The sequence below is a fragment of the Convolutriloba macropyga genome, chromosome 1 (assembly GCF_964194025.1).
Source record: "Convolutriloba macropyga chromosome 1, txConMacr16.3, whole genome shotgun sequence".
NCBI lineage: Eukaryota > Metazoa > Xenacoelomorpha > Acoela > Convolutidae > Convolutriloba > Convolutriloba macropyga.
The window spans coordinates 6,670,415-6,697,379 of NC_134468.1; the positions used below are offsets into that span (position 1 = coordinate 6,670,415).

A 26,965-nucleotide genomic window follows, 5' to 3' on the forward strand; every position below is an offset into this window, starting at 1 on the left:
GACAAAACTTTTATGATGTTTCGTAGTGAAAAAAACCATTACTTAAAAATAAAAAGACTATGAAAATTATTTTTTCCTGCACCTGTAAAAGGTTTTGACCTGTTTATAGTGGCACTAAACTATATGTGGAAGAAATAAGGTAAAATTTGGAAAATCTTCAAGAGTTCGCTGACGTTCTCTTAAAACAAATATGTTCAAAGTCATAAGAGGCATTAAATAACAACTGAAGGCGTTTTGTAGGTTCACCTACAGCTCGTTGAGAACCTTATTGAACCTTTAATTATTAGGACGAATTAGTGAGGCTGCGAAAAAAATTACAAAAGAACGTTAAACGAAAGAAATCATTTAAAGTTTACGAAAACACATTGTCAACGCCATAAAAACTATGAGCGTTTCTCTTAAGACTAATCATATATTCGTCTGACATTATTCTTGTTTATATAGCATTGTCATTTGAAATCCTTCTCGTCAGTATTTAACATTAATAAAATAAGATCCAAATAAAATCCAAACCATTTTTGATTGTAAGACATACAATCAAATATCAAATTGAATATTTCAATAAAGCAAATGTTAATGATGTATTTTGTATAATTTTTAGGCTACTTTTTCGAAAAACCGGCAAAAATTCATTTCCAGGAGACTCCAATAGGAAGCGAATGCAGAACTATCTTCTTTTGGAGTTTTCAGATTGTGACAGCAGATGTTAGGTCTCTACTTCCGGTATATTTAAACAAAGTAGGATTAAAAATGCTTATTGGGAGCCATTTTTGATTTTGAAAAGTCTAAAATGAAAAAAAATAGCAAAAACGTCGGAAAAAGTAATAAAATCAATTGGTAAGCCTTTTCTATCCTTAAAGTAAAGCCAATAATATTTTTTTTAAAAATATTAACAAATTTCAGCAAAACTGACAAAAATTTGGTCAAAAAATACGGAGAACGTGAATAAAAATATCGGAAGTCCCTCTACTTTCAACAAAAATCAAACCTCGACAACTCCTTGTAAAAGACAAAAATCAAAAAACTCTTTTCAATTTTATATTCTACGCTGGACGGGCGTTCTAATGATACCAGTCTCAACTCTCTGCGATGAATATATTGATCGGTCAAAATTGACTGTACAAAAAACCCATTTTAGTATATAGTTCCTCCCCCACAAATGGGTTCGAACAGTAATTCTTCCCCATTGCTTGGGATGGAGAGGGGTACTATAAGGGAGGAGCAGTATCAAGGGAGTAATAGGAGTGGGCTACCCTCATTAATTATTGAGGAGGGGCAGGATCTAGCCTTGCTAATCTGTGAAGACTAATAATGATGTTTTAGACATTAAATTACGTACCAAGTCAGTACAACTACAATTATCAGAATTCACAAAATTTCTAACAGGGTATTAGTTAATTTTAACTTAAATACAACATCACCTGCATATTCCATGCAACAACAAATTAGCGTTTATTATTTTTCCCAAATTCAAGCATATTCATTCCTAGCCTCTTGTTTCACTTTGGCAACTAATTCCTCCATTTGTCGCTTAACATCCATCAGCTTCTCGTGATCGGATCCCTGGACTAGGATCTCGGATTCCTTTGTCAAGACTACAACTACTCTGCTCTCTTTCTCAATTCTCTCCTGATCTGGGCGGAGTTTGTCGTAGTATCGAGTGGGACAGATGATACACTCTTGGTATCTCCCTTTGCATAGGTTCTCACAGTACTCCTACAAACAGAAATTAAGTTGAACGCCTTTTAGACAACGTTTCAGATCTCAACTGAGGAATTTCATGTTCCAAGAGGCTATGACAAACTTCAAACATAAATCGCAACCTTTGGGTTGGTCAATAGTTGAATTAAAAAAAGGGTCAATTAAAAGAAAGCGCTACCCCTAAAATGGTAGTCGGTCTACCCGGGGGCGGTTAGTCAACTCTTATGTATATTTATAAATCCTGGCAGTAGTCAATAATTGAAGCATCGGAATCGGAAGACAAAGAAAAGTGAAAAGTGTCAGAATTACAATCAAAATAGGTATGATAAATAGCAATCAAATATATAATGTGTAGTGATTTCGAACCAGAATTAGCAATAAAATATAGAAACACATAGGACAGCAACATCCCTTCCTCTACAATGGTTCCTATTGACGCTTCTACTGCTGGTAGCCGGCGCATGGAGAGTGAGCCACGGAGGCAGAATATGGAGCTACGCAAAACCACGAAAATTGTTTTTTGTCCTAACGTACATGATCACGTGCGAGTATGAATCTTTTTTCTTGTCGCTGACCCTGTATCCTGGAGGCAATTTTATATGGTTTGATGCTGAGGGGCCGGTTCCACCTGTACAAGAGAATATTAACGGACGGAAGGTGGCTTTCTCGTCTTTGATTATTCTTTGTTCGTATTTCAGCTTCTTGATGGACTCGTGATGTTTTAATAATCCCAATTGCTTCTTGGGCAACTCTTAGCATACGGTCAAACACTTTCACCTCAAGGAACCTACTGCTGAAATGCAATTCGGAGAAACCATTAGATTTGATATCTTGTCAAGCATCGTCATCAGTAGTGGTACATCTAATTGCAAAGGTTTCACCTTGCAGAGGCCGAAAACCGGGCACTACTTCGACATCATCGTAGATCTAATTGAGCAAGTTGGAGATTGAAGAACATGGGCTTCATTAAAAGTTGCTCCACATACGCATGTTGATGGCAGTTTTATGGGATCTTATCTATATCTAAGGGCAATTCCATCTCTAAACTCTCCCTTGTTTAAACCGAAATGATATAATTTCCATGGAAGTGGATTCAGCCAGTATGATACTCTTATTTATAACCAAATCTAGAAAAAAACCTCTTTTTTCTTTTTCATTGATAAGATCTTTCATCGCCCATGTTTTCGCCCATCTTTCCTGCTTTTTTTTCTAAATTTCTGAAAGATTTTTTCCTGATGAAATTCTGTATCTACTGCGATATGATTCTGTAACGGCTCACATAACCGAATAGATCTTTCATATTCGTTTGCGCTGTCTTCAGGTAGAAGAATGCTTTGGTCACATTCTTAAACCAGAAGAGAGAGAACCTTCCCATATTTGTCATCTTAAGAGGGATGGTTCCACATTGACGGTATAAGATTTCTGTCAATTACTTCTCAGCTTCCCTCAGCAAGCTGTCTGAGTTTTGAGTAGTCCTAGCAAAAAATGTCAATTTATGATGCAGTTCATTTGTAACTGATTTGTACACATTCTGAGGGGACGCTCTTCTATGTTTGGCGAGTTTCCAAAGCTTGTTATGGTAATTCATTAATTTTTCTTTCTTAAAATCTTTGCAGCTTTTATCAGAACCAATAACTGAACCCAGAACACAATGACCTTCAATAACATCAACATCTAATCCCGAGTAAACTTTGTTTGCCTTATGAAGAAACCCCGGTTTTGTATTGAGATCACATTTGATTACATTATAACCAAATGCATGGCCATGTTCATTGATCTTATCTAGCATGATTCCTAGTGACTTGATGCTATCGTAGTGATTGAGCTTATCTAGCACAATTCGTAGTTGATTGAAATGAAACTTCAGTTCTCGCCTCGATTGGTACTTAAAAGCTGGTTAAAAAGAAGTTTGTTAAAATTTATGATATTATTAATATGACTAATGTTTTTGCTCAACTTAGAATCTTTCTTATAAGCAGCTTATTATTTCTGTAATAAAGTGATCATTTCCAGTCTCATCTTCATGCGTAACTGTGACCATAATTCAATGTTTACGAAACAATATATTGTTTTCAAACTCGTACATACCTTTTAATATTTTGAAAAATGTAATGAATTGGTCTAATATGGGCTGAATGAAGTAAGTTTAACCTCAGCCTTCTCTGCCTCATCTCTGTCTCTGTGTTTAGATGAGACCTGGATCAGTTCCTGTGCCTCCTCCCCCACAATTCCAGGCACCACAGCTGTCAACACCACTTTCACCCCAAACAACTTCTCGACCTTGTCTGTGAATCTACGCAACGTGTTGATCTAAACACATGAAAAGTAATAACCCTTCATTCTTAGGTTAGGAATATTATACATCCATTCAATTAATCCTGAAAATCCGAATAATTCCGTTGAAATCCCCTACATTAAGTTCAATGACAATCAGTACTGATTCAAAACATTTTCAGAGAAATTTCATGTTTTAGTACTGATTCAGGAAGATTTCAGAACCGCAACTGTGAAGTGATTTCTGAATTTCTCTGAATCAGAGCAAAATTCAGAGAGTATGTTCTGTATTCTTCTGAATCAGAGGAGAATTCAGAATGAATCACTGAATTAACTCTGAATCAGACCATTTCAGTGCAAAATGTGACCTGATTTAGACTCTGAATCAGTACTGAATTCGGCTGAGAGTTAGGTACGGGATTAATTTGAACAACCATTTTTATTATCATTTGATTGATGCTAAACTTGCGTCAGTTTGTAAAGTAGATTCTATTCGTCGGTTATCTTTTTGGATGCTTTTTCTTGTCACAATAATATGTTCAAGAAATATCGAAGAAATAAATTCCTTCTTTCTTTCTATCAAAGAACTTTTAAAGCGCTGAGAGTTGAGCCTCATTTGTTCTGGCAAAAACCAATTTGATTGAATTCCATAAGTTAATAAGGAAAAATCCCTTTGAGCAGAAATACTATTAATTTCAACTACTGTCCACCAGTTTGCCCTTGAAATAAAGGTACAACCTACACATTTGGGTCTTCGTTCAGTCTGAAATAAAGAGTCTGAAATGTGGGGAAAATAAGAAAAAGAACATCTGAGAACAGGCCAAATTGAAGTTTAGCTTCAGTGTTTTTTATATAGTCCGCTATTCACTTCATTTTATTTCACGCGCACAAAAATCTCTTTTCGACAGTTAAGTGGGTGTTTATTTCCATGGGTTTTCTTACTTGGGGGTTTCTTTCCGTGGAGTTTTTTCCTATCTAAGTTTGGTTGGGGGAGGGAGGCTTTGGGAGTTTTTCCGGTCGACAATCGGTGCTTTCTCAGTAAGAATATTTCAAATTTATATAGATTTCATAGACTTTATATAGATTTTTTTAGATATAGATTTTATAAAGATAGATACTTGATATAGATTTCAAATATTCTTCCAGGGCTTAACAAACATTTGGAATTTGTTTTAAGAAATCTGATGTTAAAGAACTCATGTAAAAGAACTTTCAAGCAACTTCAGATAAACAGACTATTATTTAATTAGTTTTGAGTTGATTCGTCTGTTTTCTATTCCACGTACAATTCTACTACATTAAGTTAACATCAACATCCCAGCACCAATCTAAGTAAAATTTCTAATTGAATATTGCGTTGACAATTACTCGAAAGGTTACATGAAAGGCGCCTAACGAAATACTCTATAATCAGACCAATTTTTCAAGCAAATTTAAGTTTTCAATGGTTTTTGAGAATCATTTTTTTTCAACAAAAAAGACTAGTTGTATCCAAATTATATTTTAAATTCTGGTTTTGAACGACGCTTAGTCTTTAAAAAGAGCATAAACAAGTAATCTCTAGGTTTTCGCATATATAATTGGCATCTTTGCAATTAGAAAGAATTATAGAAATGTTTACACAAGATCACAATTTACCTTTATCTTCCGATAATGATTTTAAATATAAAATTTTTCCAAAGCAGATGAAAAGGGGGTTATATTTTAGGAATTTGAAAAGATTTAGATGTCGTTTCGATTCTTTCCCATAACAGCCCCCCCGCCCTACAGCTTCGTGGTCAGATAACTGATAGCCCCAAATCATGGTAACTGTACCATAATGGGGGCTATACTTTCAAAGGAGCTATAATGGGAGAGACCCGCCGTTACTTTGTCTCTCACTGAAGCAGCAGCTGCCATAGTCTCTTTGAAACCGCCTATTTTAAAACCTAAATTGAAATAAAACAACCTATTAATAAATAGTTACAAACTTCGAAACTTCTCATGGAATGAAAAATGAACGTAATCTCATTGGACAATTTCTTAGATAACGTTGATATTATTGCACAATGCGATATGATTTGGATTGTCTTTTTAGTGCAACTGGTTCAAAAAAAATTGATAGTCTTGATAAGATTACAATATAGCCTCGTCCCAAACAGAATTATATCCTTAATTTTTCAATAAATATTATCATTGGGGGGAGGGGCTATATGATCTTAAGAAGGAACTTTCAACAAATTTCCAAAAGCAATTAAAATGTTTGGTTTTACCAAAAAAGGGGCTAGGTTATGTGCGTTTACGCATAATGTTTTGACCCCACTCATTCACAATTTGATTCAATTGTCTTGTCAAATGAAGAAGGGATCGTAATTTTTCAAAAGTTCAAATTTTTTTCGAAAGTAATTGGGGTATCAACAAAAAGATTGCTTTAAACTCAAGTAACTCAACGAATTTGAAAACGCCGCATTAGATGATAGAGAAGATCTTTATTCAACAAGAACACTAGACCAGAAAACGACAAAATCAGATAATGAAAAAATTAAAAACAAAAATAGTTTTCAAATTTTTTGAAAACAATTAATTTCAGAGCCGTAAAAACCATTAGCTATCAACTAAAGTCAATAAAGAAATCCACTTTATCTCATTTAAAGCTCAGTAAAGCCGGTCATGGGCCAAAAAATGTCATACCACTAAAAAAATAAACTGAAAGCAATAAAAAGTTCATTTGAATTTTGCGCGATAACGGTTCTGAAGCGATAACGGTTTTGAAACCATAATCTATTCAACAAACACAAAAGTTCAATTCGGGTCTGCTCTCAACGCACTTTTGAACGTGTTAGTGTGTCAAGACAACAAAGAGGCCTAAAAAGTGGGCAAATATTCAAAAAGCTAAAAATTTTACAAAAAGTTGTAGCACTACAGGCAAAAGAAATCATTACGTAAAACATGAGACTGCTTGAAATTCGATTTTTTTTGTTCACTACAAAGAAGATTTGACCTAGCAGCTTTAATAAACAAATGTTAGAAAAATTAATCTGTAATTTTTTATACTTTGGACCTATCAGTAATGATACTTAGTCATATTACAAGCGAATCTCAAAATTTTTTGCAAACCCATTGTTGAAGATATAAAGTCCGTCTGCTCTTCACAAAAATTATAATATATGGTCTCTGGGCCTCATTTGTTCGTATATGGAATCTTTTCCATTATTCAACTTTGAATTGGAATCTTTTCATCTCTAAATAAAAGAAAACAACAAGAAAGGCTAAAATATTTTAAAAAAGGCAACGTCGAATTAAAATCCGATCATTTTTTAGATTTTAAAAAACACGATGAGACCAAAATTGGAGCTGCTGTTTTTGCTGGTCAAATTAACACATGTCAATGATTCAAAGTTTGTCGACTTATACAATTTGACAAAAATATCTTCTCACACTTAAAAAATGAAAAAGTAAAACTAGCCCTCTTTGGAGTTTGACAAGGTTGTTTCATTGGTTTTTAGGTTTGTGCGTCCGGCAAATTGAAACAAAATGGACTGGAGATCTATATTGGTTGCTTTTTTGACAACAAAGGGTCCAAATTAGTCAAATCAAACAACTAAGCAACAGTGCGTTCCCATTGAAGATAAAATAAATAACACCATCGTTATAAACTTTAATATTTTTTTTTGAAAAAAACAAAGGAAACTAGTCAATTGTTCACTAAGTTTTAAAATCTTAAACCTCGATATTTCAATTGATAAAATTATTTTCATTTTTTCAAAAATTATATATTCTCCACTGGATAAGATTTCTAGTGATACCACTCACAAATCTTGATGAATATATCGATCGGCCAAAATTGACCGATCAAAAAAACCAGCTGAGCAAATAGTTTTCCTCCTAATGTGGGTCGGAACAATTAGGTCTTCATATTTAAACTAAACAGAATGTATTACGACTAAAGGGTGGTTTTGAGACAAACGTTTTTCATTTACAATGATACATAACATTTCAAACCTGGATTCTGCAAAATTTAGCTTATTACCGATCAATACACGCTGCATAGTGGTTCCACATATTGTTTCGTAGTTAGGTAAATTAACTGAAGTATATACTGTCAATTGATAGAAATTTTCATAAATAAACAAAAATAAACTTATTGATTTTGAGTTGCAGAGGCAAGCAGACACGCCAAGTAGCGAACTGGGAATTTTGTATTATTTTTTCTTAATGTGAACCATAAAATGTTTGTTTTGAAAGCATAGTAGAAACATATGGGAGCCATATATCAGAGGAATTACACCAGGTATTAAAGATGTCAAGTAACGTCAAGTTCGAACACAATGAAAACCTATGAGAGGAAAATCATTTTGCGAAATCTGATAACATGTAAGCAATTACTATTTTTTAGGTGAGATTGTCATTCGTAGGTCTGCGGTCAAATTTTTTTCTGATGCTAAATTAAGTAAATTAGGCAAAATTTTCTTGTTTTCTGTCTGGCGCTTAAAGATTAGTTCTCAAGAAATTCAATTTTCATGCAATATAAATTAAAAGGTGTAGACACCGTAAAAGGTTTAATTTTTGGAAAAAAGGTGACTAATATCATTGAGTTACGTCGTGGATTAGTTGATAAAATTGATTAATTGAGAACAACACTCAAAACCAAGTCCGAAAACTTATATAAAAGTCAAAAACATATCTTCACACTCTGATCGGTTTGAATTAAAAAAAAAGAACATTGTTAATTTCCTCTGGTACACATAAGTATAAAAAGCAAATGGTAAAAGAGGCAATGTAAAGTTAAGAATATAACATTATGTAAAATTATAAAATCATTAAATTACTTAAATAAAAATTTGACCTTACATTATTAAAAAAACGGCCTAAAATGCGAGCATAAAATGTTCTCACAATTTTATATGTACATCGTGAAGATTAAAAATTAAAATTAAAATCTAATGCTCTCAATGTCATCTTTTATATCTGTTACTTTTGGGTCCTTCAAAAATTCTTTCCAAAAATATTCTTTAAGTTCTTTTTTAAGGAAGCTTTCGATGTTGTTTTCAGTCTAATATTAGAAGGCAGACTATTATAAATTGGAATGGCTTGTGCAATAAAAGAATCAGTTAAAAACTTATTGTTCTTTCTTATATCGAACGTTACTTTTTTTGACCTGTCATGTTGTTTTGTTCTCATGGTAGAGAGAGGTTCAATTTTATATGCTGGAAGATCGTTGCTGCGTAAGCGAATAAAATATTTTGAGCAACGATATTTCAAGAGAAAAGAAACTGGTAGTAATTTGTTGCGAAGTTTGAGATCTGTAGACCGATCGTATTTTCTCCTATTAAAAATGGATTTTGTTCCCCAACTCAATTGTTTTTCTAAAGTTGTGAGTAATGACTTTTGCAACACTATTAGAATTAGCGCGGAATAATGTAGATGACTTATTACTATTGCATTAAGTAATAAAACTTTCGTTTTCTCTGGTAAATTTTACTTAGTGTATTCAAAACTTTTATTCCACAAGCCATTCTCTGAAGAATTTTTTTCACTTCTCCATCAAATTTTAGTTTGCTGTCTATAATTACGCCAAGATACTTCACACTATTTGATTCTGCTATTCTTTCATTGTCAACATTCAGAACAGTATTTGTTAACCTCTTCCTGGTGCTGAACACAATATATTCTGTTTTTTGTTTGTTCACTACTAACTGGGAACTTGCAAAAAAATCAATAATTTTTGAGATGTTATGTTCAAGTTTTGTTTTTGCCAATATTTCATCAGTGTCGGATGTAAAAAGAAAAGTATCGTCTGCGTACTGGACAACCGTGCAATCTTCTTCAACAATCTTTGCTAAATCGTTGACGTAAATGTTAAATAATAGAGGTCCTAAAATAGTACCTTGTGGAACTCCCCTCTTCAAATTTATCCAGTCCGATTCAATTCCATTCAGAACAACTCTTTGCGTTCTTTTACTCAAATAATTCTCTACTAAATTGGTAGCATGTTCATCGAAACCTATATTTTCAAGTCTCCGTAATAGTATTTAGTGGTTTATAGAATCAAAAGCCTTTGAAAGATCTAAAAACGCCCCTGTAACATTTTTTTTCTTGTTGAGTTCTAATATTATTTGTTCTGTCGATTTCAGGATAGCATCAATTGTTGAAATTTGTTTTCTGTAACCAAATTGACTGGCCGACAATAATTGCTCCCTTTCTAGGTAATGTGATTTGTGAACTGAACGCCTTTTCAAAAATTTTTGACAAAGCAGAAGTGACAGAAATAGGTCTATAATTGAGTGGGTCTTCGGGATTCCCTTTCTTGAAGAGTGGAGTTACACAAGTTTTTTTAAGATCTTCTGGAAATTTTCCTTCTGTAATGAATTGATTAATGAGATAACATAGTGGTTCCGCTAGCGCTGCTTTAGCATCTTTTATTGCCCAAGCTGGTATTTTTGAAGGGCCGACTGGTTTACTTGTACTCAATGAATCTATGAGCACATTTGTTTCCTTGGTTGTTATATATCGGAAATTGAACCACTTTCTTGGAGCAGTTTTAGGAGGAATGTTGTTAGTTTGTTGCAAGCCAATGAACTCTCCTAGAGTCGAAAATCTGTAATTTAGAAGATTTGCGATTTCCATGGGTTTTGTTATCTTATCATCAAAACTGTTTAATAAAGATTGAATTCTTGCTTGAGTCTTTTCTTTATTACGAAGATCTTGAATGAATTTCCATCTGGCTTTTTCACTGTTTAACTCCATAAAACTTGAAAGAAGTTGTTTTTCTTTTTGAGGGATTAAATCGTTTTTAGTTTCATCTTCGCTAATTCTTGAAAACTGTCTTTTTGTTTCCTCACATAACCATTTTTCTTGAAGCAAGAATTTTGGTTTATCTGTTCTAATATAACAGGCTTTAATTGGGGCATGTAGTGCTAATGCTCTTTCAATAATTTTTTGAAATTCTAATAACATCATATCTCCTGTCACTGCACCATAAAGTGTCTCCAGACTGAATTTTCAATAAAATTTTGGAATGCTATGCTCGAATAGTTTTTTTTTGTCAAAAAATTTTTTCTTTGTTGCTTTTGATTTTAGCATCACAGATTTAAGAACTGTGATTGTTGCAAAATGATCAGTTTTCAAAATCGTATCCGCAACTATGCCAGTTTCGTAATCGTCTGTTATGATATAGTCGATAAGTGTTGAAGAAGAGGTAGTCATTCTTGTAGCTGTATTATTATTTGTTGGTTTAAGATCATATGGAGAAATTACAGATTGCATTAGATTTCTGTCGCGCTTTGCAAAATAGTTTAAGTTCTAGTCTCCAGCAAGTATGACAAATTTTTCTTCAGCCATAGCAAGATCAATTCCCAGGACAAATTTTTCCAAAAACATCTTAACAAGTTTTTTTTCAGGGCAGTATGATAAATTCAAAACGTATTTCTTTTTTTTTGTATGCACAACTCAACCCATAAACTTTCAAAATTTGTATCCGGAAAGCAGTTGAGATCATCGCGGAGACGAGGTTTTAATGATTTCGGAATGTACATGATAATACCACCACATTTTGTTTTTGTTGTTTGGATGCGATCTTTTCGAAAACAGTCAAAGTTTTGCTTATCTACATGCCAAAATTCTTCCGGATGATTTTGTGACAACCATGTTTCACTAAACGCATATATGCAGTTGTAACCAATGTCTTGAATGAGTTCTTTCAACAGCAGATGTTGTCCTGCTAAACTTCTGGCGTTTTGATGTAGAATTTTTATTGTGGAATCAAATAATTTTATTTTTTTCATCATAAGTGCATATGGTAAAACTGGTTCAGGGTTTATTTCGATATTACCACTTTTTAGTAGAAGATACCATCTAACAACCAAGAAAAAGGAAAGGTTGAATTTGGATGGTAAAGCACATTGTTTGAGGTTACAGATTGCTTTGAATGAAGGTATTCGAGATGCATGAGGAAAACTGTAAAAAAACATTCTGAAATGAGTAGTACACATAGTATAACTATGAGTCGAATAGTTATACTATGTGTACTACTCAAAATTAGTTACTATCAACTGTACTGACGATGGCTGGAAAAAATCACGCACTAATTTGGAGGAGTATTTGGACTTCCATGGTGCCATCAAATTCAACGGATATTACTTCGTTATTGTTTACAATTCTAAATATTTTGTACTCAATTCATTGGAAAACTCCAGCAGAAAAACCCGAACTATCCAAAAGCAGTCAATGAATATGCGGCAAATTGCTGTCAAATATATTCTGTGTAATCTCAGCAAAGATTCAAGATTTCAAGCAGCCTATGAATTTCACGACTATGAACTCAACCGTCTAGTACTGGTTTTAAGCTGCACTAACAAGCGTAGTTTTTGCTTTTTGCCGTTAACGTCTAGTTTCAATTCTGTGAGCTCAAATTTTGTAGGAGGCTACAATCTTTAACGCAAGGTTTTTTTCAAGGTTTGAACCCTTTAATTTGCCGATGCATTTTCTAAAGTTAATCCAGCAGATTTTTGCTTGAAAATAAAAGAAAAACCAAACTAAAGACAGATACCTCATGGCATGTTGGAAAGAGGTCAACTCTTCCCTTAATAGGTACCCAACTGTTCCCAACTGTTCCCTTACTGGAGTACAGAGATTTGTTGAGGGACCTTTTTTAAGCTTTCATTGTTTTTAATTTCCTAATTATCCAATATAATTTTTTTAATGTTTTTAGTATTCCAAACGTTGTAAATAAAATATATTCTAATTGTTTTATGTATTTTAGAATTTGTACATTGCCATTTTGTTGACACTTTTAAGGTGTGTAACTTTTTGGAATTCAATGTTTTCTTCTTTTTATAGGGATCTTGACCTTCATTGGAGGCGCAAACGGATTCCTAATTAGTGGAAAATCAGTGACATGGTTTGCTTGTTCATTACACTCCAGAAAGCTTGGGTTATTTGATATTCAAGGTGAAATGTCGTTGCTTCACATGGGCAAAGTAATACAACGGTCGCAAATACAAGAGTCCCTTGTATTGAGAAAGGAAAAACCTAATAACAGAAATCAATTTGGTCCCCGAGACAGTGTTGCATTATTGTGAAATGAAAATAAATATACAAAGTCTATTGATTTTGATATGGGGAAACATGGTCGTGGCTAAAACCTAACCTTAGTGCTATAGGGATTACAAGGATTGGTTATGCTTTAGACGTAGCAGAGGAAAATTTGTCGCTCCCTAGAGTCAGCTGATCTTAAAAGGACTTCATCAAACATATCTGCTGAAACACTTATCGGTGTCTAAATTAAATTTTTGCAGCATAAAGCTTACCAAGAAATCTTGTTATTGCAGACACCAGATATTTTCCAGGATCCAACCTAATTTGTAGTAAATGGCGTTATAAAAACAACAAGGCGGCTCGTTAATGTGCGTTTGCACATGATGTTCCGACCCGAGCTCATCTACATTTTTGACTTAATTGTCAACCAAATGAAGAGATAACAAAAATAGATGTTTGACTTTAAAAAACACGTTACAAAACGTAAATACTAATTGAATTACATAATGCCATTTCTCATTACAGCGCTCACGAGATCTACCAATAAAAAGACTACGAGAAAAAACAGCAAACAACAAAACATGCAAAAACAAAATTTTCACGGCAGAAACCCAATATATAATTTTAAAAGCACCTAGTAACAACGTCAAAATGCAATCAGATAAAACCTTAACTCCACAAATTTAGTTTTTGCTAACTATACAGCAGATGTATCTTTTTCATAGTGAGATTAGGTAAAAAGTTGACCTACAGAAAAAAAATGAGGTTAAAGTCAAAGATCAATCAACATTTAAACCAAATAATTTCAAAAGTCTAAAAAATCTTTAGCTTTTTAACAAAATAATTCTTGATAAATTTACTAAAAAGTCAATATGAAACTAATGGGACCTGTCTTTGCTGAAACTAAACCATAGGAATAATTTAAATACGCAGAAAATCTAAAAAAACGAACAATTTACACAAAGACGCAGAAAATCTCAAAAAATTAAGAACAATAACATAAATTATTGAAGCCATTAAAATCATCAGCTATTATCTGAATTTTAATTATTTTTATTTCAGTTTAAATTTATACTCATTCAGCTAAAATTATACTAAAAGAGAAAAGAAGTTCGTTCATTTGGGCCACATTTGAAAATCATTGGGATCTGTTACTACCTGAATAAGCTAAAAGAAGAGAAAAAAGAAACACAAATACACCACTCACTATATTTTTTATGAGAAAGCATAATGTCCACCAAACAAAACATCAGTTACGACATAATATTAGTAGACAAGTTGTTTTTTGAAATTCAAGGAATTGGAGTGGACTTCTCAATGACGAGAATAAGTTGACGAAAAGAACAAAAAAACTGAAAAGTTTGAAAAATCTTTGAAGATGTATAATATCATAATTTTTAAGACTATTGGCTTTAAACTGACTGCTTCGGGTAACATCACTCATTACATACAGGTTTATGGGCAACACGACAGGCAACATTAAAGGTTTATGAGACCGATCAGAATTTTACGGCTACCTAAAAATAAAAAAAAAAAGCAAAAACAGCAAACGCACAAAAATTAATCGAGAAAAGTTTCAAAGCTATTAGAGAATGAACTTTTCAGTATAAACTCTTCTTTTTTCAATTAATTTTTCAACAGCAAGGTGATTGTTTCTATTGTTACAAAATGACTTGAAAAACAAAAAATATAAACAAAGATATTAAAACCACGAAGTTTTTGAGAAAAGCCCTAGTATCAAAGACATTAAATTCAATTTTTTTCCAGGCAGTTAGTTAAACACACTAAATTCTGCCTCGATGAAATAGCAATCATAGGTTTAATTCATGTGACATCAATAACTTATCACAATAAGTCGTATGGCAAAGAAAAATACATCAAAACCACGAAGTTTTTGAGAAAACCCATAGTATCAAAGGCATAAAATTCTACAGCTTTCAACGGAAGGCATTTAATACGCTAAATTATGCCTAGATGATGTGATGACAAGGATGTTTGTCATTCAAAATTTATCAATAAGACATTACAACAAGTCATTGACTATGAAAACAGCAACAAAAACAGGCAAAATCCAAAAGTTCGGTAGAAAACTGAGAGAAGAAAGTGTCGAAGCTATTTAAACCATAAGCTTTTTTATCTGAAAACTTTTTCAACGATCCATTGAACGTCTTCACTAAGCCAATGGGAGCTATCAATATTAAGATAATGAAATACGATTTCAAAAGGAACCAAAATTACTAGAAAAATTTCAAAAATTATAAAAATTATGAAAACTCGTGCACCGAAGTAAAAAAAACCAATAGTTAGAAGACAAAACCGCTAACTAGATAAAATGTTGTTGATGCAGAAAAAAAGCAGTTCTGTCATTACCGAGACTGACTTACAATCCACGAAAATAAGCTTAAGATTGATTTATGTTAAAAAAAATTCAAAAAAAAATATTTTTAAAGTCTTAACAGATATTAATCTCAAAAGCTTTCATAGGAATTCAGTGAATACGCTCAGCTATGACACGATGTAAAATAAAAGATGTTTATCATGCCTAGGTTATCAATAAGACATCACAATATGTCTTATAACTATGAAAAAAAAACAACAAATACAGGCAAAAACCCAAATTTCTTTTGAAAAATGGGAGAAGAGAGTGTTGAAGACATTTAAACCATATTTTTTTCTCAGAAAGTTTTATCTGTGATCCTTTTGGACGTTTTCACAAAAAGGAAGATGTAGGCATCAAAATTAGTATGACGTGATAAGATTTCAAAATGAACCAATAAAACGAAATGTCCAAAAAATTTTTAAAAAAATTTGAAATCTTGTGGCATTGAAGACGTATAACCAATAGTTATTTGATAAGGCCGCCAATGAGATTAACGTATGTTGCACTGGTATGAAGTAGTTCAATCCGGTTTTACTGAGACGAACTTACAGTTCACAAAAATAAGTTTTCGATTTACTAATTTTAAAAAAAATTTCAAAAATTTATTTTCAAAGTCTTAACAGCCATTAGCTGTCCACTCACAACACTAGATAGGTTCATTTATTGCTCATTAGCAAATCTATTACACTTTTAGTCAGAGAATTTATGCCATAGGATTATAAAACTTTAGTAAAACCTCAAAAAATAAATCAAAATTTCATTTGAAATTACGAAATTTGAGATACGAATCCAAAAAAAAACATGAGCGATCCCTTTGAAACAAATTTTTTGTTCATTGGGCTTCATTTGATCGCAAAAGATGTTTGTCATTAATGGAACTTCGATATTAAAAGTGTCTAGTAGCCTCTAGGTGACTTGAAAAAACAAAAAAATTGCAAAATTTTCTAAAAAAAAGAGCTCCCAAACCTAATTCGATTTTTTTATATATTAAACTTCCCTCTAAGACTAGAACTAGTCTTTATTATCTCCTTTCGTCTATTAAAAACCTAAAATTGATTTACGTTTTGGCGTGAAATCTAGTTTTGAATTAAATTTTTCGTAGAAAAAACGTTAAATCGAACGAAAATTACGGTAAAAGTGAACAAAAGTGAACCAAATATCCAGTGTTCACATGAAACTTTAAACCTCGATAACTCCTCGAAAAAAAAACGAAATTAAAAAAATCTTTTTAATTTCGAATTCTACGCTGGACGAGCTTTTTAATGATACCACGCACATTTCTCTACGATGAATATATCGGTCGGCCAAAATTCACGGAAAAAAAAACTCATTTGAGTATATAGTTCCTCCCCCCACAAGTGGGGTCGGAACAATAAGGGAAATAATAGATCGGTTTTCTATTTCATTGGCCGTCTGTTTCTTTCAGCTGAGTTCGACCCTTTGTACCCTTTGTCTCTATCCTGATAGAAGCAGACTACTCTTCCATTTTTTCGAAGAAGAAACTCAACCAATCAATTTTGACTGTCTAACAGAATTATTGTCAGTCATTGCGTTAAGAACTCAAACAACAGAATGTTTTTTTTCTATCACTTAGCTAGTTGGAAAACTCCTTGATAAAAACCCAATACGTAGGCCATAAGTAGCATAATGCAGACTATTTTGCAATATTTTGTAGCGTGAACGCCATACCGGCCATAAAGTTTACGCCGAAAACAGAAAAATTTAGCCGTAACCAAGAAAAAGTAAAAGTAAATTGAGCAAGTAGAACAATTCTGAAGCAGTGATTGGCAAAAATGAAACAGCATTTTCTAAGTGGACATGATTACGGTACTGATTTGTTGAACTAACTCAACGAACGTCTATCCTTGCATGCACCCCCTCCCGGCTAGAAGGGGGTGCGGCCATGCAGAGGCCGAACAGAGCTTCACCCGACTGCTGGGCAAAGATAAATGGCCAAATACGAAATAGCGATTTATAGACAAAGGTAATTTGTTATGCTAATCGATCAATTAGACTAGAAAATTTTTTAGTTTTTTTCTGGGTTGGCTACCCGGTTTGAGCACCTAAAGCATTTCAGTGCTGAACCTCTGTAAATCCAAAAACTGTACATAGACTTATCAAACTTGCTCAGATTCGGCTCAGTTCAAAATATACACTGATCAGTCTTTCTTTCAGGGTAAAATTGTACTTTTGATTTCATTCTGATTTTGATCTGTCCTTAACTATTATCATTCAATTAACAGCCTAATTAAGATTATTGTAATACTCTTGTCATCTTAAAAGCAATCTGTTTTAAACTTGTTTCATGCTTTGATTGTCAGCCTAAAATACACTGTTTTTAACTCCGTGGCAGTATCCAGTATCAGTATCAACAATAGTATGCAGTAGGTATGTTGCTGATAATTGGTAACGTGTCTTTAAAAAATGCATGCATTTTGCACTCTTTTATGACGTACTCAGGCAATTCCATCATTTTCGAAAATTTCTATGTACTCTTCTTACAACGAAATTATTCTCAATGGCCTGAATAGATGTTCTGTTTTTTTTTCTTTCTGGACGTAGTAACCTACTTTTTTGATGTAAATAAGCTTTTTCAGTACTGGCTTTACAAGTTGATATTGAAACAGGCAGGTTAAGTACTGAAGTAATCTGGGTGGTCAGCCCGGGTAAACGCCCTGTTGGTCAATACTCTAAGAGCACAATTGTGTAGTTTGGGTTTTAATATAATGGCACTCGGAATGATCTGATCTACATTTTATCTGATATGCAGTGTCTTTTCGATGCAAGTTGTTTATGTAATGTTTAGTTTTTTTGGGGCCATTTTGTGAACAACAGTTACAATAGCTCGTCTCATTTTCTCACTGTTCGTCAGAATTTCTTGTGTTGAAAAATCGATGCGTTATCCTTGGACAGCATTGACAAAAAATTCATGGAATTTGTTATTCATATTCATGGATGACTTAACCATTGTCAATATTTTCGAGCATGATTTCGTTGAGCGCATAAATATCTAAAGAAATAAATTAAATATATTTTTACAAAGAACACACGAAATTGGTAGAAAATTTTTTTTTAATTTTCTCATACATTATCTGTGATTGCTATATTTCGCTCACCTCTGACTTCGGTACTGGAAACTGGATCGTGTAATCTAAGTGGTCTGGACACTCTGGCCTCTCCGGAAGCGTGTTGACACAAATAGACTGAATTGACATCTCGACTATATTTTAAAAGTGTTTAACTATCCTTTAGTTAATATTTTCCTGATAACAGTTCTTTCCGAAACTTTCTAGAACAATCTTAATCTGTAATAACCTGAATGTATAAAACCAGACTTTTGTAATGACTTAGGTTAACCTCAGAACAGGTGAATTTGCAAAGAGATTTAGTAAAAGGGAGGCAAAATCTGGGAGCAGGGAAAATCAGCTCGTAGAGTGAAATATAAATTTACAAAACGGATTTGTGAAAGAAACCAACAGACTGGAATAAGTAACTGTGGATATTAAATCTAAACTTTAAGACTCGAAACTGTCTCCCGGTCTTCGCTAAATAAGGTTACAATAGTTTTCGTGTTTATTACAGTGTTTTGGATACCAAAAGCTGCCGGGTTCTCAAAGTTCGTTGTCCAAACTCAAAATCCCCCTCGTAAAATTTCAAAGCTTAGCTTTTACAATTTTGGGAATATTTTATCCCATTTCTAACCAAATTGCAATGTTAGATAACCGACCAAAAAGCGTTACTAAATTTTGTCTTTGCGAAATTCTAGCAAGTCCAATCCGGGTATGAAATTTATGTTTTGCAACTTGTTTTCATATTACTGTGAGGGGTCTTGTCTTAAATCTGCGGTGGAAATTTCCCCACCAGAAGTTAAATGGAATCAAATAGGGCGACTATTCAACTGTAGATCTTGCTGAAAATGCTCACATATTCAAAATTAAACGCTCAGGGCAGTTTAAGCAGAATGTTTTCAGTGACGATAATTGAGAAAACTTACCTATAAACGAGATTAAAAAATAGTTTTGAAAAATTATTGTTCAGGTAATTTTAAAACCAGCGCGTGCAAAAGTGGGTTAATTTTTCCTAATTTATGAAACTCAATAATTTGTAAAAAGAGCACGGCACCAACTTCAAATATAACCTGTGCTGAGATTTTTTAACTATATTTACTGAGTACTTGGAGTTCATTGAAAATTTAAGATATTTTCACTTTGTTTTCATCGGATAAATCGAAGCGAAAAACAAATTTACAAATAGACTCTTCCTTCAAAAATGTTTTCATTCAGTAATCAACACTAACTTAATCTGCCTGAACGAACCCCTAAAGCGTATGAATAGTTCAAAATCAATAAAAATCCGATGGTCGTAAATCTGAACAGTTCTGAACAGATAGTAAAACATTTTCAGATTTAAGTTAGCAAAATTTGAAGCTGTTGAAAAGAACTTTCTTCATGCTTTGATAGAGAGCGTGGAAATATTTATTCATTCTGGTTTCATTTTCTCCGATCATTCGTGAATATAACCAAAACATTAATGGTTAATAAAATTACGATTAATGAAACAATTAAACTAAGGATTCAAGATATCTAACACCAACTAAGTCGAGTAGGGATTTTCAAAGCTTTTGTTCTTATTATAGGTTTTAACTTTGTAAGAAAGCAGTAGTTGTTTGTTTCTTTGTAGAGAAAATTTGCTCATTTTGTGGATCGGTGACATTAATCGAGGACATCAATTATTGACGAGCCAAAATCAAGGACGGAATTTTAGTTTGAGTCCAAATAATTCAGTCGAGACAATTATTTTCATACTGAATTTCGGTTAAGGGTTGTCTTTGCATAAGCCGGGACCTCAATTAGGGTTAATTTGGTTTCTGGAATCGTTTTTTAAAAAAACCTTTTTTTCCAGGAATATATCGCCCAGAATTTATTAGCTTATTCGCAGTGAATTGAAAAGTGAAAATTTACTTGTTAAAATCTTCAAAAAATTGTCATTAAAAGATATTTAATCAAACAATAATCGGATAGCTGCACAACTATATTAGTTGAGTGACGCCATCTTAGCGGTAGATATGTTCACGGTAAACCCATTTTCAAAAATTGTCTCCGAATTTTAAAACGAATTGCGGATCAAAATGTCGAGAAAGCGATTGAGCAAAAGAATTTGCTCTTTTATAAGGCAGTTACAAATAAGGAACTGATTTTTCCCTTTTAGACACCATTTTTAAGCCTTTATAACCACTGATATGAAACTATCACAACCGAAAAAATTATCACGACCAAAATTTAAATTTAACATGAGGGTATATTTCCGAGGGGGGTTTATATTCTTGGGGTTTGTTTCCTATCTAAAATTAATGGGGGGGGGGGGGCGTGCCGTGGGCGTTTATTATTTCCGGGCATATTTCCGAAATCGATGCAGCACAATCACTTGTTCACACAAGTCTGTGAAATAAAAAAAAAATTGTTCAATTGAAGAAAAGGAAACAGGGTTTTGTTCTCTAAAAAGTAATGTATTCGGCCCATTGATCTGAGGGATACAATTAGGTTTAGTGGTCAGAAGGACTAACTCGGTTTAATAAGCCCCGAAAAATCGCCCTGACTTGGGCAATCTTGAAGCCAAATTCCACAATGGAATGGTTAACATGTAAAAGTTCTTCTAAGTTCCGGCACTTAGACTATACATTTAATATTGATTGCCTTCTCTGCATGTAAACTGTTTCCTCTTGTCTTTCCTCTAGACACTTCTGATCAGAACTAAAGTAAACTTACGGAGTCAACAGTGAACAAATTGTAGACAAAAGATAGTCTTTACTCTCAAGAAAAATTAATTGTAGCCGAAATAGTAGATGTGATCTTCTAATCATCTCGAGTCAAAATTGAGCGAGAAATAAAAGGAAACAGCAACACTCAGTCGATTAAAAAATCAGAATGCTAGCTTTGAAGATAAATTATAAAATGTAGGCACGGTAGTGTGCGTTCGTACATAATGTTTCGACCCCGCTCACCCAAACTTTTGACCTAATTGTCCACTAAATGAGGAATAGATATAAAACTTTCAAAAAATCACATATTGTTCGAATATGTGTATCAATAATATATTTGTGTATCCATTTAAAAAATTGCTTCAAGCTCTGACCACTATACAAATAAAACAATAACACATTAGAGAGACAATGGTACCTGCCATTAACGAGAGTAAGAGATAAGAGAAACAAAAAATCAACTAAAAACAACAAGCATTACTTCCGAACAAAACTCAACGTCTCTCTCTCTCTCTCTCTCTCTCTCTCTCTCTCTCTCTCTCTCTCTCTCTCTCTCTCTCTCTCTCTCTAGTTTTTCTTTAAAACTTAATGAAAAGTCAAAATAGCATAATAGCATCAGATAAAAAATAAACTAAGCCAATTAATAAAAAATAAATGGAACCTGTTTTAATGGAATAACAAGTGGACAGAAAACAAAAATTGCAAAATTAGAATTTAAGTTAACACTTTTTGAAAACAAATAATTTCAAAGTCATCAAAAGGACTCAGCTATCAACTGAAATCATTGATTGCCTTTGATTGTAGCTTCATAAAAAGCGATTGAGACCTGACATTATTCAGAACGTCATACTACTACAAAAATAGCAAATACATTCAATAATCAGAAAGTTGCCTCAATTTTGCGAGGTGTCGAAGCCAACAAGATCAAAATCCATTCAGTAAAAACATTGAATATAATCAGTTGCTCTTTAATTTAAAACTGATTTTGTGATAGGTGAATTTACAATAACGTGCCAATAATGTGATTATGGGAGAAGAGAGCAAAAGAGAATATCAAATTTTTTAAAAAAAAATTATGAAAATTCGGAGTATCAACGACCAAAAAAAACATTAATTATATTAAAAAAACAGCAATGAAAAACTACATCATGATGCACATAGAAAAGAATCCCACCTCATTTTTGGCTGCTTCTACGCTGAAAACTTGCAGAAATAAGACTCCATTTGGCACAAATTACTGTTGTCTTTTTAAAAAAATTCTTTAAAAGCTCAAGGCACAACAAGCGTAACCTTTCCACTTAAAATGAGAATTAATTTAGTTCTTTACTGCTTAGAAACCTAATAAAAGCTAATTGAATATTTCATGAAAAAAGACCAAGTCGGAAGATTACACATTAACACAGAATACAGGCAGAACTCAAAATTTCCCGAACAATTTTAACCAAATGGTGTTGAAGCCAGAAACTCAGACACTTTGCGCTGAGATTTTTACGTACTTTAATTGGTTTTTTTGCACCTAAACTTGGCTTGTCACTAAGAGTTCGAATTGGAAGTCACTCTGGTCTCTAACTAACTTAAAAGAAACAAAAAAAAACAAAAAATAATTCAAAAAAATATACAGCGCCCCCTTACATTCCAATTAACTTCTTAACTATTAAGTTCCACAACTAGAACGAAACTATTCCAACTCATGCTCCTTCCCCATTACAACAAAAAGTGCTGCGAAAAACCAAACTAGTTAGCGAAAACGTCATTATATAATAAAGAAATGATGATTTTTGGATACTTATTGCTTTATATTAGAAAAAATAAATATGTATCAACTGAAAGCATTAGCTAGTTTTTTTTTTACCTAAAGCCCGCCTTAGAGAATTAGACATTTGACTAATTAGTCTTAGTCATAATGCTACAGATGGGCATCAATTGCTGGCAAAACTCAAGAATTTGTCTAACTTCAAAATTTGTCAGAACTCGAATGCTTGCAAAACTCGCAAACAATTTGTTGGAGCCATAAAAGCCATGAGCGTTTTTCATAAAACACGACATTGATCCTTTGGACGTTAATAGAAGATAAAGGATAATTGACTTATTTAAATAGTAATCGTACTAATTTAACTTTTAAAGAAAAAAGACAATCTTTTAATTGGGACAAAAAAACGTAAAATATTTCAGAATTGAGAGACCCAAACTGAAATCAGAATCCTTTTCCATTGCAAAAAGTAACTTTGAGACCAAAACTGGCCTGCTTTCGCTGCGCAGCTTTGAAGAACTCCTCTGTTCTAAAAACTTGCGTAATAGGTTTTTTTTGACAAACAAAAATCTTAATATATCAAGAAAACTATGCATTTTTTTTTTACAAATATTGGTTCAAATTAGCGAAAGACCGCAAAAATAATATTCCCAGAACACTTGCTTAGGAACCAGAGGTAAAATTAGCCCTTATCTGAAAAAATGAAGATTGCTTTAGCAGTTTTCAGCTGTTTTTAATTAGAATATATACGCTTTCCAAACTTTCTAATGATACATACCACTCACAGTCCTGTACGAAGAATATATCGATCGGCGAAAATTGACTGAACAAAAAAGCAGTTAAGTATATAGTTCCTCCCTCACTATAATTGGTCGAAACAAAAAGCAATAGAAACTTTAAATGGATAGCAATTGAAATTTTTGACACGCCATAACCCTCGTAGCTTCACTGAAAAACATCAATTACCAGGCCGAGGAACAGCCGGTTATTTGCGATTTTACCAGTTTTGCAGTCAACTGTGCAAAAAATCTAAATTTCATTATCAAAAAATAGCTGACATTGTCTATAAACAAAATGCTTTTGGGCCGCAGCAAACAAAAAATACTTTATAGCCAATGCCGACAATTGTTGGCATCTATTTTTTGTCTCCCTATTTGAATTTACGGATTTGTAGTGCTATGTGTTTAAAAATTGCTGGCCAGCCTCTTTAACCTCCTTTTCTAATTATGAGATCTTAAAAGTTGAATCTTTCGACAAATTTTTAACATGACAAATATTATGAGAGAAGAAAGAAGAAAAATTCTGCTATCTAAATTTAACAAGCTTTTCTAGATCTGTCAAAGAAAATTTGTTGGTTTACCATGAAAATATTTAGTCACGATATAATCATGATTTACAGATAAATGTTGACGTTTCAATTTCTCTACAAAATGTTTCAACATTCTGAAGAGATGTCAAGATAGTGGATGTCTTATGAATGAACATCAAGTTTCAACTTATTCGGAGAAAGCATCAAAATATTAACCCAAACTTATTGTTGAAAAACAATTGCATAATATTGTTTGATTATTTAATTTAAAACAAGGCGGCTCGGTAATGTGCAATCGCACATAAAGTTCCGACCCTGCTCATCCACAATTTTGGTATAATTGTCTACCAAATGAGGAACAGATAGAAAAACACAAAAAATTCAAGTATTTTTCAAAAAAAAACTGGTGTATGAACGAAAAGAGAGCCTCCAAAGCAATTAACTCAATGGAGTAAAAAATGATGCATTAGATTGATGAGATACGCCGATATTAAGAAAGCGAGCCAAGACGAACGGCAAAATCAAACAACAACAACAAACATTAATGACATCAAAAAATTTGTCCGTTTTAAAAAACAAAACTTAATAACAAAGTCAAAATAGCGTCAGATAAAACAAAAAATAAACAAAATAACTTGTATTTCACCAGAAAAAATGGTTATTCACCAGCTCATAATAAAGCTTGGTAACAATTAGACAAAAAAGAACAGAAACTTTAAATTTGAAAAATTCGCTGAATTTAAAAAAAAAAATTAATTTCAAAGTAATGAAAACCGTAAGGAATCAACAAAAATATCCCATAGGTTTACAATTTCCAATAATTCTATAGAAGGGAATTTAGAATTCTTGGTATTCAAGTTTTTGTGCAGTTACAAAAAGAACAACAAATAGACAAGAAACTAAAAATCAATTAAAACTTGCCAGAAAATGCTTTGGAAGCCGTAAAGCCATACTTTGGCCCGCAAAATATGATCGATTGCACCTTTTTCAAACAACGATAATGTATTATCTGGTCCCTCATTAATGAAAATCAGCAACAATTAGACAAAAAAGAAAAAAATGCAAATTTATGTAATACTTGTTTTCTTTCGAAAAAAATTTATTTTCAAAGACATGAAAGCCATTAATTAAAAAATGAAAAAGTTGAATAGGTTCGTCCATTCTTCCAAAGGAAGCCCTTGAAACCTGCAATTATCCAGAATATGTCTTACCTCTACAAAAAGAATACAACAAAAATCAAAAATTCATTAAATTTTTTGTGAAAAACCCGTGTGGAAGCCAGTAAAGTCATAACAAACTGTCTTAAAACAATAGATTTTGTGACACCAATCCCTTTTGACACTTTCCCTTGAAATGTATTATATGACCTCTCATTATTGAAACAAGGTAACAATTAGAGCAAAAAGAAAAAAGCAAGATTATGTAAAACTTGTTTTCATCGAAAAAAAATTATTTCCAAAGATATGAAAGCCATTAATTACAAAATGAAAAATTTGACTATGTTCGTTTATTCTTCCATAGAAAACCCCCGAGACCTGCAATTAACCAGAACATGTCTTACGTCTACAAAAAGAACGTCCAATATGACAAAAATCAAAAATTACTTTACTTTTTTTGTGAAAAACCAGTGTCGAAGCCAGTAAATTCATAACGAACTATTTAAAAACATTGGATTCTGTGACACCGATTCCTTTTGACACCTTTCCCTGACAAAAAAGTGTCATCTCAAACCTTTAGTTAACGAGACCAGGTAACAAACAGACAATAAAAGGAATAATATTGCGAAGTTGAAATGTTTTTTTTTTTCATTTTGGAAAACAATTGTTTTCAAAGTCCTGAAAGCCATTATCTATCTTCTAATATGAGAACTTCGGCTCATGTACTCTTCCAGGAAAAGCAAATCAAACCGGGCATTGTACAGGAAATTTAATACGACTAAAAAGACAAAGTAAAAACGACACTTAAAGACAAAATTAAAAAATTCAAATAAATTCTTCGAGAAAGTATTGTCGAAGCGGTAATGAACCACAATCAATATCTTTAAGGATTTAAATATTATCAATTGTGCGTTATTTTGAACGCAAAAAACGTGACATATGAACTTACAATGGCGTGATAATTTGACAAAATTTGAAAAAATGAAAAATGGGCAAATACCTAAAAATTAAAAAAAGTTTGTGAAATCTAGTAAAATCAATGCCAGAACATCATAAATTAAGGCGTAAAACCACCATAAAGACTAAATTTGAATTCAGCAGAAAGAAGGAGCACTCTTTGATTGCTGACACTAAGCTACAAGTTGACCAAAGTAAGAGAAAAATGGAGGCAAAATTCAATAAGCCATTTTTCATTTAAAAATCAAATATTTTAAAAGTCAAAACGACCATAAACGACCACAAGCAATCAACTAAACAAATTAATTTCAAGCTATTTAGGAAGCCAATAGGACTTATCACTAGTGAGATTTGATTTGAAATATTCTGTTATTTAATTAATATAAAAAATATAAATCGATTTTTTTTTAATAAAAAACCGACTGATGTTAATCCGAATTATTTTTGGATTGTAACGGTCCAAGATTGGTACAGAACTAGTCCTGCTAGTGTTGGTTGTCCATTAGGAATATTTAATTTTTGGAATGTCCCTGATATAGATAATTTCTTTGTTAAAAAATCAAAAGTAAATGCTGCGTATTTAATAATCAACGAATAAAGTTAACAAAAAACGGCAAAGTTTCATTTACAGAGCATTCTCAACGGAAGTTGAAGTAAAATTAGC

General features: G+C 32.7%; 1 protein-coding gene across 1 annotated transcript; it reads right to left on the bottom strand.

Moving 5' to 3' along the window:
* Positions 1–1,314: 1,314 nt before the first annotated feature.
* LOC142345058 (uncharacterized) lies at positions 1,315–18,898 on the bottom strand. Its single transcript, XM_075397143.1, has 3 exons — positions 18,487–18,898; positions 3,853–4,011; positions 1,315–1,716 (listed from the first exon to the last, which is right to left on the bottom strand). The coding sequence occupies exons 1-3, from the start codon at positions 18,583–18,585 to the stop codon at positions 1,471–1,473; spliced, it is 504 nt and encodes a 167-aa protein (XP_075253258.1). The 5' UTR covers positions 18,586–18,898; the 3' UTR covers positions 1,315–1,470.
* Positions 18,899–26,965: the final 8,067 nt, after the last annotated feature.